This window comes from Psammomys obesus, unplaced genomic scaffold (genome assembly GCF_907164565.1).
Source record: "Psammomys obesus unplaced genomic scaffold, mPsaObe1.curated_primary_1811, whole genome shotgun sequence".
In the NCBI taxonomy this organism is placed as follows: Eukaryota; Metazoa; Chordata; class Mammalia; order Rodentia; family Muridae; genus Psammomys; species Psammomys obesus.
In genome coordinates this window covers 1316-13235 of record NW_026586906.1, presented here as the reverse complement: position 1 = coordinate 13235, position 11920 = coordinate 1316, and the positions used below count along the sequence as shown (strand labels likewise).

Here is an 11920-nt window from a genome sequence, read left to right as displayed (position 1 = left end):
CATGAAGAAGGGGAAGGTAGGTTGAGAAAGGGAGGGGAGGGAGGAGGGTCTTATGGGGGATACAAAGTGAATAAAGTACAATTAATAAAAAAAGAAAAGAGAGTGGGCGGCGGGGCAAGATGGCGGCGCGGGGAGGACTCTCATTCTGAGTAGCAGCACAGCAGGATTGGCACAGTGACCAGCAATCAGAACTGGCGGCCATAAAACACAAGTGATTGTGTTTTACAGATGAGAGGATATCCCACGGTGAGGGATTCAATCAGCTTTAACTCACCCGGTTAAACTGCGGAAGAGATCCTGGTTCCGCCAGGCACTTGGTCGCCAGCCCAGAGCTACACGCCAGTGTGATCTGGTAACTCTCTCAGACTGAACTGTGGGTCCAGAACATCACAGACTGGATTTTCCAGTCGAGAGATAACCCCACGGAGCAGGAAACGATTGGGACTGACCTTAGGTCACCCAGACATCCCCTGGAAAAGACTTGGGTTCCTCGGGCACCCCAGGAGCCAGCCCAGAGCCAGAGCTGGGGACCCAGGAGCCTGAACAGAGCCCTGCCGGCATGCCTGATTCGCCACCTCAGATAGAAATGTGGACACCAGGGCACCAGGTGCCAGAGACTGCGTTTCACTGTCAGGTGCAAACCCACAGGGAGGGAAACGGCTGGTCTGATCTCAGAGCACTCGGCCGACACCCCCACCCCGAAAAGGTTTCAGGAAAATTATCCAGTTTAGGCAGACGTCCAGGCTCCCAAAGGCCAGAAAGGGGGAGCCACGGGCGGGCATCTGTGCCTGTGGGTTCTACTCACCACCCTAGACAGAACAGCGGTCCCCAAAGCAAAGACTGGGTGTCTCTGGCAGGAGGAAACCCCCAGCGGTGGGGGGGATCATCAGGTCTAACGCTCATGACATCCAGCACCAAAAGACTTTCTGGATTCATGCAGACTGTAGGCTCTAGCTTTCTAATGCAGGCAGGAGTGCTGTGCTCAGCCGCCATTATTGAGTACCCTTAGGGCACTGGGGCACACAGCTGCATCCTCAGACCTACAAAAACAGAGAGCCATTACAGCAGCCCTCAGATACTTTGCAAAGGATTAACCAGTTATCCCTAGCTAGACTGACAAGACTGTGGGAATCCCTGGTCCTTCAAGAGGGCTGCACCCACAGCGTCTGGACCAGAGCAGTGCCTGCAGCCGCCATCCCAGACAGGGACACACAGCTTCTGGTCCAGAGTGAGGCACCCAGCCTCCAGACCAGAGCAGCGCCCCCAGGCTCCAATTCAACCTAGGTGCACATTCTCCAGGCCCAGAGGAGAGCACTCAGCCTCTGGCCCAGAGACTTGCTGGGTGCTCCTCTCACTTTCCTGAACAGAACTGTGTGCCCCAGGATAACAGACTGAGTTTCCCTGTTGGGAGAAAACCGTACAGCTAGGGAATCAGCAGGTTCTTCAAGAGGACTGTACATGGTAAACTGTAACAACAGCAGCAGCTCACTAAATTTATAACAAGAAACCCAGCAGTGGGGCAGCTGTCTTGAGAACTTCTATGGGTAAGAGGAGAGGCCCCCTGCCTAACAAAGACCACAGCTACTATTCAGGTCCATACACCTGAGGTGAGCAGTGGCAATTCCTGAGAAACACTGGCCATACAGTGACCACAACCAAAAAGCAGAGGAGGACTCCTTCAGGAAAAATCATCTTCCAGCCAAGGGGATTCTCCCTACCTCAGGACTCCAGGAAGCACTGAAACTAACAGCCAACACCTAAAACAGCCCAATGGGTAGAGGTCAGCGTAAAAGCTCAACCAACAAAAGACAGAGCAATATGGCATCTCCATAACCCAGCCATTCAGGGGTGAACAGCCCTGGACAACGCAGCATAATAAAAAATCAGACGATGACCTTACATCTATGCTGATGAAGAGGTTAATAGAGGAAACAAATAAAATATGTAAAGAATTAGAGGAAGATAAAACCAAACAGATCATGGCTATCCGTAAAGAAATGGAGGAAGTGAAAGACAAGCAGATTATGGCCATCCGTGAAGAAATACGGAAAGATTCAGCCAAAGAGTTTGCAGCCTTCAGAGAAGAAATAATTAAATCACTGAAAGAAATAAAAGAAACAGAGTTGAAGGAACTAAAAGAAAAAGAGGAAAATACAATCAGACAGGTGAAGGAAGTAAACAAAACAACTCAAGACCTGAAGATAGAACTGGAAAAATTAAAGAAAACACAAATGGAGGAAATAATGGAGAGGAAGAATTTAGGGAAGAAAACAGGAACTACAGAGGTAAGATAACCAACAGACTACAAGAGATGGAAGAAAGAATCTCAGGTGTAGAAAATACAATGGAAGAAATCGATGTATCTGTCAAAGAAAATGTTAAATCCAAAAAATTCCTGACACAGACCATCCAAGAAATCCAAGACAATATGAAAAGACAAAACCTAAGAATAATAGGAATAGAGGAAAAAGAAGACTCCCTTTTCCATGGCCCAGGAAATATTTTCAACAAAATCATTGAAGAAAATTTCCCTAAGTTAAAGGAGAAACCAATAAGAATACATGAGGCCTACAGAACACCCAACAAATTGACCAGAAAAGAAAATCCTCCCGCCACATAATAATCAAAACAGTAAGTATACAGAACAAAGAAAAAATACTAAAAGCTGCAAGGGAAAAAGGCCAAGTAACATATAACGGCAAACCCATTAGAATCACACCTGACTTTTCACCAGAAACTATGAAAGCCAGAAGGGCCTGGACAGATATCATGCAGACCCTAAGAGAACACAGATGTCAGCCCAGGCTACTATACCCTGCAAAACTCTCAGTCCTCATGACGGAGAAAACAAGATATTCAATGACAAAAACAAATTTGAACAATACCTACACACAAATCCAGCATTACAGAAGACACTGGAAGGGAAAATACAACCCATGAAAATTAGCTTCTGTCAAGAAAACACAGGAAAAAATTAACCTTACTACAGTAAAACAAAAAGCAACCAAGCACACAACCTTATGACCACAGCCAACATTAAAATTAAAGGATCTAACAGCCACTGGTCATTAATTTCTCTCAACATCAATGCACTCAACTGTCCAATAAAAAGACACAGATTAACAGAATGGATACGTAAACAAAACCCAGAACTCTGTTGCATACAAGAAACACAGCTAAGGCACAAAGATAGACATTACCTGAGGGTAAAAGGTTAGAAGATGACTTTCAAAGAAAATGGACCCAAGAAACAAGCAGGAGTAGTCATTCTAATATCTGATAAAATAGACTTTCAACCAAAATTAATAAAAAGAGATGGGGAAGGACACTTCATACTCATCAAGGGAAAATTCCACCAAGAAGACATCACAACCCTGAACATCTATGCCCCAAATACAAGAGCACCCACATTTGAAAAAGAAACATTGATAAAATTTAAACCACATATAGATCCCCGGACATGAATAGTGGGAGAATTCAACACCACACTCTCAACAAAGGACAGGTCAACAAAACAGAAATTAAACAAAGAAACAATATCTCTGACAGAGGTCATGAATCAAATGGACCTAACAGACATTTACAGAACTTTACACCAAAACTCAAAAGAATTTACCTTCTTCTCAGCACCTCATGGAACCTTCTCCAAAATAGACCATATAGTTGGTCACAAAAAAGCCTCAACAGATACAAGAAGATTGAAATAATCCCTTGTATCTTGTCTGATCACCATGGAATAAAGCTGGACCTCAACAACAACAGAAATAGCAAAAAGCCTACCCACACATGGAAACTAAACAACTTGTTATTAAATGACAGCTGGGTCAGGGAAGAAAGAAAGAAAAAAATTAAAGCCTTTCTAGAACTCAATGAAAATGAAGATACAACATACCCAAACTTGCGGGACACAATGAAAGCAGTGCTGATAGGAAAGTTCATAGCACTAAGTGCCTTCAAAAAGAAATTCGAGACAGCTCATTCAAGCAACTTAATGGCCCACTTAAAAACCCTAGAAAAAGAAGAAGCAGACATACCAAAAAGAAGTAGACGGCTGAAAATAATCAAACTCAGGGCTGAAATCAATCAATTAGAAAAAAATAAAACAATTCAAAGAATCAATGAAACCAAGAGCTTGTTCTTTGAGAAAATCAACAAGATAGGCAAGCTTTTAGCCAAGCTAACTAAAAGGCAGAGAGACACCACCCAAATCAACAAAATCAGAAATGAAAAGGGGGACATAACTACAGGCACTGTGAAAATCCAAACAATCATTAGGACTTACTTCAAAAGTCTATACTCAACAAAATTTGAAAATCTAAATGAAATGGACAATTTTCTTGATCGATTTGACTTACCAAAGCTGAATCAGGACCAGGTAAATCAACTAAATAGTCCTATATCCCCCAAAGAAATAAAAGCAGTCATCAAAAGTCTCCCATCCAAAAAAAGCCAGGACCAGTTGGCTTCAGCACAGAATTCTACCAGACCTTCAAAGAAGAGCTAACTACAATTCTCTTCAAACTATTCCACAATATAGAAACAGAAGGAACATTACCAAACTCATTCTATGAAGCCACAGTCACCTTGGTACCTAAACCTCACAAAGACTCAACAAAGAAAGAGAATTTCAGGCCAATCTCCCTTATGAACATTGATGCAAAAATACTTAACAAAATACTTGCAAACCGAATCCAAGAACACATCAAAGATATTATCCACTATGACCAAGTAGGCTTCATCCCAGGTATGCAGGGGTGGTTCAATATACGGAAATCTATCAATGTGATCCACCATATTAACAAACTGAAAGAAAAAACCACATGCTAATCTCCCTAGATGCTGAATAAGCATTTGACAAAATCCAACATCAATTCATGTTGAGATCAGAAATACAAGACATATACCTAAACATAGTAAAGACGATATACAGCAAGCCTATGGCCAACATCAAACTGAATGGAGAGAAACTTAAAGCAATTCCACTAAAATCAGGGACAAGACAAGGCTGCCCACTCTCTCCATATCTCTTCAACATAGTGCTGGAAGTCCTTGCTAGAGCAATAAAACAGTTGAAGGAGATCAAGGGGATACAGATGGGACAGGAAGAAGTCAAATTATCACTATTTGCAGATGATATGATAGTATACATGAGTGACCCCAAAAACTCTACCTGGGAACTCCTACAGCTGATTAACACCTTCAGCAAAGTGGCCAGATACAAAATTAACTCAAAAAAATCAGTAGCACTACTGTATACAAAAGGCAAAAGGGCTGAGAAAGAAATTAGTGAAACAACACCCTTCACAATAGCCACAAATGACATAAAGTACCTTGGTGTACCCCTAACCAAGCAAGTCAAAGACTTGTATGAAATAAATTTCAAGTCTCTGAAGAAAGAATTAGAAGAAGATATCAGAAGATGGAAAGATCTCCCATGCTCATGGCTTGGCAGGATTAACATAGTAAAAATGGCCATCTTACCAAAAGCAATCTACAGATTTAATGCAATTCCCATCAAATTGCCAACACAATTCTTTACAGACCTGGAATGAAAAATTCTCAACTTCGTATGGAATAACAAGCAACCGAGAATTTCTAAAACAATCCTTTATAATAAAATATCTTCTGGAGGTATCTCCATCCCTGATCTCAAGCTGTACTATAGAGCAACAGTTATAAAAACTGCATGGCATTGGCATAGAAACAGAATGGCATGTCAATGGAACCAAACAGAAGACCCAGAAATAAACCCACACACTTATGGACACCTGATCTTTGACAAAGATGCCAAAACCATACAATGGAAAAAAGATTGCATCTTCAACAAATGGTGCTGGTCCAACTGGATGTCTATATGTAAAAAAATGAAAATAGATCGATACTTATCACCTTGCACAAAACTGAAGTCCAAGTGGATCAAAGACCTCAACATAAAACCAGACACATGAAATTGGCTAGAAAAAAAGTGGGGAATACCCTAGAACTCATTGGTACAGGAGACAACTTCCTGAACAGAACAACAACAGCACAGGCTCTAAGAGCAACAATCAATAAATGGGACCTCATGAAACTGAAAAGCTTCTGTAAAGCAAAGGATACTGTCATCAAAACAAAGCGACTGCCTACAGATTGGGAAAGAATCTTCACCAACCCTTTATCTGACAGAAGACTAATATCCAGTATATATAAAAAGAACTAAAGAAGCTGAAAAGCAGCAATCCAAGTAATCCACTTAAAAAATGGGGAACAGAGCTAAAGAGAGAATTCTCTGTAGAAGAATATCGAATGGCAGAGAAGCACTTAAAGAAATGCTCAACCTCATTAGGCATTAGGGAAATGCAAATCAAAACAACCCTGAGATTTCACCTTACACCCATCAGAATGGCCAAGATGAAAAATTCAAGTGACAACACATGGTGGAGAGGTTGTGGAGAAAGGGGAACCCTCCCCCACTTCTGGTGGAAATGTAAACTTGTACAACCACTATGGAAATCAATCTGGCGCTTTCTCAGACAACTTGGAATAGCGCTTCCTCAAGATCCAGCCATACCACTCCTAGGCATATACCCAAAAGAGGCTCAAGTACACAAAAAGGACATTTGCTCAACCATGTTTGTAGCAGCTTTATTTGTAATAGCCATAAGCTAGAAACAGCCCAGATGTCCCTCAACTGAATAATGGATTCAGAAACTGTGGTACATCTATACAATGCAATATTACTCAGCAATGAAAAATAAGGAAATCATGAAATTTAAAGGTAAATGGTAGGACCTGGAAAGGATCATCCTGAGTGAGTTGTCCCAGAAGCAAAATGATACACACTGTATATACTCATTCATATAAATATACAACATCAAATTTACCCACTAAAATCTGTACATCTAAACAAACTAAGCAAAAGAGAGGACTCTAACTAAAAATGCTCAATCCCCCCTGAAAGGCAAAAAGGATGGAAATCAGAAGAAAAAGAAACCAGGAAACAAGCTAGGAACCTGCCACAGAGGGCCCCTGAAAGCCTCTGCCATGTAGACTGTCAAAGCAGATGATGAGCCTGTTGGCCAACTGATGGGCAGAGTGAATGGAATTTTATGTAAGAAGTGGGAAATAGTAAGAGCTGGAGAGGACAGGCACTCCTCAAGGAGAGCAACAGAACAAGAAAATTTGAACACAGGGAACTTCCCAGAGACTCATACTCCAACCAAGGAGTATCTGTGGAGATAACCTAGAACCCTGACAATGCAGCGACTTCTGATGAGAACTGATAGACTAAGATCAGAAAGAAGGATAGGAGGACCTCCCCTATCAGTAGACTTGGGGAGGGGCATGCATGCAGAAAGGGGGGAGGGTGGGACCGGGAGGGAAGGAGGGAGGGGCTTATGGAGGGATAAAAAAGGAATAAAGTGTAATTAAGAAAAGTTAAAAAAAAGAAAAAATATGGGGTACAGAGCTAAACAGAGAATTCTCAATAGAGGAATATTGAATGTCAGAGAAATAGTTAAAGAAATGCTCAATGTCCGTAGTCTTCAGGGAGATGCAAATCAAAACATCCTTGAGTTTTCACCTTGCATTTATAAGAATGGCTAAGATCAAAAACTCAAGTGATAACACAGGAGACACCTCCTCAGACACATAGAAAAAGCACTTCCTCAAGATCCAGCTATAGCACTCATAGGCATATATCCAAAAGTTTCTCAAGTCCACAATAATGACATTTGTTCAACCATGTTTGTAGCAGCTTCATTTGTAATAGCCAGAACCTAGAAACAACCCAGGTGTCCATCACCGGACGAATGGATATAGAAATTGTGGTATATTTCCACAGTGGAATACTACTCAGCAATTAAAAACAAGGAAATATACTCACTTATATGTGGATACTCGACCTATAAGATAGGCTAAACATACTAAAATCTGTACACCTAAACAAGAATGAGGACCTGGGGTAAGAGGATCAATCTCACTTATAAAGACAAATAGAATGGACATTGGAAGAAGGAGAAAACAAGAAACAAGACAGGAACCTACCACTTAGGGCTTCTGAAAGTCTCTACCTAGCAGTGTGTCAAAGCAGATGCTGAGACTCATAACCAAACTTTGGGCAGAGTGCAGGGAATCATATGAAAGAAGAGGTAGTTAGTAAGACCTGGAGAGTACAGGAGCTCCACAAGGCAAGCAAAAGAACCTAAATATCTGGGCCTAGGGCTATTTTCTGAGACTGATACTCCAACCAAGGTCCATTCATAGCTATAACCTAGAACCCTGCACAAATGCAGCCCATGGAAACTCAGTATCCAAAGGGGTTCCCTAGTAAGGGGAAGAGGGACTGTCTCTGACATCGACTCAGTGGCTCTCTCTTTGAAACACCTCAGTCCACCCCTGAGGGAGGAGCAGACTTGCTAGGCCACAGAGGAGGACAATGCAGCCAGTTCTGATATGACCTGATTAGCTAGGGTCAGATGGAAGGGGAAGTGGACATCCCCTATTGGTGGACTTAGAGAGGGGCATGGGAAAAGATGAAGGAGAGAAGGAGGGTGGGATTGGGAGGAAATGTGGGAGGGGCTACAGCTGGGATACAAAGCAAATAAAACATAATTAATGTAACAAAATAAAATTTAATTAAAAAAATGACCAAAGCCACTTTTTAAGAAAGTGTTTATTGGGCTTTCAGAGAACTAGAATCCATGATAGCAGAGTGAAGGCAGCAGGTGGCAGACCTTGTTTTAGCTGGAGCAGAAGCTCAGGGCTCACATCTCAAAATCTATGTATGTATTTAGATATGTATGTATGTATGCGTGTATGTATGTGTACCTTGTGTGTGCTATAAATGGAATTATAGATGACTGAGAATCATCAACAATTTATTGGAATCAAACATGAATGTTTTATAAGAGATGAAATGCTCATAACTGCTGATCTGACTCTATTCCCAAACCTTTCTGTTTTAATATGTATTTCCTTTATCTGCTCAAGTTTTCTTTCCTCTTGACATTTCCAATCCCTCTCCAATCCAGATTTCCCTCTCTTCTCCATCCTCTTTTTTTTCCTTTCTCTCACCTACTCTTCTATTTTCCCCTTCTTTTTTCCTTTATTCTTTCTGGTTCTCCTGTTTCTTTCTGCTGTTGTTGATTAGGATATTTATTGTTTCTTCAGGATTGTAATCAAAGATTTTCTAGTATATTTCTATTAAACTCCATTTACTTAAATGTTTTTTATTTTTAATGGAAGCCTGTCATGAGTGCATCTCAATATTTTCAGATTGAGAGCTCAAAGTTGGTCCTTGATCGTCAATATTGACTTTTCCCCCCAGTGATTGGCTACTCACTTTGATGATATTTTTGGCTGAAGATTTTTTTAAAATTTTTAATTATACTTTATTTACTTTGTATCCCCCCTAGAGTTCCCTCCTTCCTCCCTTCCCAACCTCTCCCTTTCTTCCCCTTCTCCACACACTCCCCTCCCCAAGTCCACTGGTAGGGGAGGGTTTCTTTTTCTTCCTTCTGATCCTAGTCTGTTAGGTCTCATCAGGAGTGACAGCATTGTCTTCCTCTGTGGCCTGGTAAGGCTGCTCCCCCCTCAGGGGGTGGTGATCAAAGAGCAGGCCAATCAGTTCATTTCAGAAGCAGTCCCTGTTCCCATTACTATGGAACCCACTTGGACATTGCCATGGGCTACATCTGTGCAGGGGTTCTAGGTTATCTCCATGCATGGTACTTGGTTGGAGTATGAGTCTCAGGAAAGACCCCTGTGCTCAAATTTTTTGGTTCTGTTGTTCTCCTTGTGGACCTCCTGTCCTCTCCAGATCTTACTATTATTTCCCACTTCTTTCATAAGATTCCCTGCATTCTGCCCAAAGTTTGGCCATAAGTCTCAACATCTGCTTTGATAGTCTGCAGGGCAGAGCCTTTCCGAGGCCCTCTGTAGGAGGCTCCTAACTTGTTTCCTGTTTTCTTGTTCTGGTGTCCATCCTCTTTGCCTTTCTTTTAATTTTATTTTTTTCTTATCAGTTACATTTTATTAACTCTGTATCCCAGCCATGTCCCGATCCCTCATTCCCTCCCAGTCCCTCCTTCCCTCCCTCCCTCATCTCTACCATGCCCCTTTACAAGTCCACTGATAGGGGGGGACCTCCTCCCCATTCATCTGATCCTGTTTTATCAGGTATCTTCAGGACTGGCTGCAAAGCCCTCCTCTGTGGCCTAACAGGACTGCTCCTCCCTTGGTGGGTGGGGAAGCCAAAGAGCCAGTCATTGAGTTCCTGTTTTGGCTGAAGATTTAACCTGGAGTCTTTCACAGCCCAGTACCCTGGTTATTTACTTTCTCATATAATGACTGTTTTGCATAGGTCCCTATAAGCCAGCCCAGCTGTGCATAGTTTATAAACCAGGCCTTTGCAGTTAGAACTGAAAAACATCAGACAGCCTGGGCAACCAAGATGGAGTCACACACCCAGGTCTTCATATTCCTGCTCCTCTGGTTGTCTGGTGAGACATTAAAGATTATTAGAATATCATCCAAATAATTCATTTGTAGAGAAACAGCTAATTACTATAGGAATCCAATTGTATTCAGGCAATGCCATTAGAAAAGGCATTTTGGATGCCAACATTTGTATCAGGAACTCCTTCTGTGTATACTCATTGTGTATTTCTGGTTTCAGGTGCTGAGGGGAACATTGTGATGACCCAGTCTCCTGAATTCATGTCCACATCTGTTGGAGAGAGAATCACCCTAAGCTGCAAGTCTAGTCAGAGTGTGGGTGGTTGGGTAGCTTGGTACCAGCAGAAACCAGGGCAGCCTCCTAAACTGCTGATCTACAGGGCATCCAATAGATACACTGGGGTCCCTGATCGCTTCACAGGCAGTGGATCTGGGACAGATTTCACTCTCAGCATCAGCAGTGTGCAGGCTGAAGACCTGGCAGTTTATTACTGTCAGCAGTATGACAATACTCCTCCCACAGTGCTTCAGCCTCCAACACAAACCTCCTTGAGAGTCTCACCAGCTGCCTGCAACACACACAGCTCTGGGCCTGCATACTTCCCCCTTCTGCCTGAGATCTGCTATGCATGACTAATTGATACAACCTTCAGTAGAAAATTAATTAAGAGGTGGCCTCCTTTCTTCCATGTTTTTGGTAACACTGGTGTGTATAGATAAATAGGAGAAACTAAGTTAAGAGATTTAGAAGTTGTGGTTTTGCACTGAAAGGATACAGTACAAGCAAGAAGCATCAGTGAAGTTTATGGTGTCATGCTGACTTTAGATATCTTTGTTATGGCTTTAGACTATGATGAATCTGTATAAAAAAGACAGATTTTAAAATCATTTACAAAGAATGAATCATCATGAGGTTATTAGTTTAGATTAAGAATCCTCAACCTTTGGTAAATTATCTATCAAGAAAATTGCCCATTTCATTTAGATTTTCAAATTTTATGGTGTATTGACTTTTCCAGTTAGATCTATCGAGTCTTTGAATTTCTTCAGTGTCTGTAATGGCCTCCTTTTTTTTCTGATTTTGTTGATTTGTATAGTTTCTCTCAGCCTTTTAATTAGTTTGGCTAAGGGTTTGTCTATCTTGTTGTTTTATCAAAGAACCAGCTCTTGGTATCTTTTGAATGTCTGAATTTTTTTATGTAATAAATAGTTTAATGCTGCAATTATAGAAGGCTGTATAAACTTAAAAGACCCAGATTCCATTATCAGCATACAGAAACATGAAGAACCCTGGGCAACTGCACATGTTGTATGCTTTGGTCTATATATCTGTTTGGTCTGTATGTCTACTGCATATATGCATCTGATTTTTATTAATTTATTACAATTTATTCATTTTATATCCCAGCTATTTCCTACTTCCTTGTCTCTTCCAAATCCCACACTCTTTTTCTCTCCTTCTCCTATGCCCCTCCCTCAGGCC

The 11920-nt window shown here is 41.6% G+C and overlaps 1 gene segment (V, D, J or C); it reads left to right on the top strand.

Moving 5' to 3' along the window:
- Positions 1-10417: 10417 nt before the first annotated feature.
- LOC129673047 (immunoglobulin kappa chain variable 6-17-like) lies at positions 10418-10959 on the top strand (the record flags this gene model as incomplete). The annotated part of the segment is given in 2 exon segments: positions 10418-10481; positions 10658-10959. Coding segments are annotated over 2 exon segments (351 nt in total), but the record flags the coding sequence as incomplete, so codon positions are not given.
- Between the last annotated feature and the right edge of the window lie 961 nt (positions 10960-11920).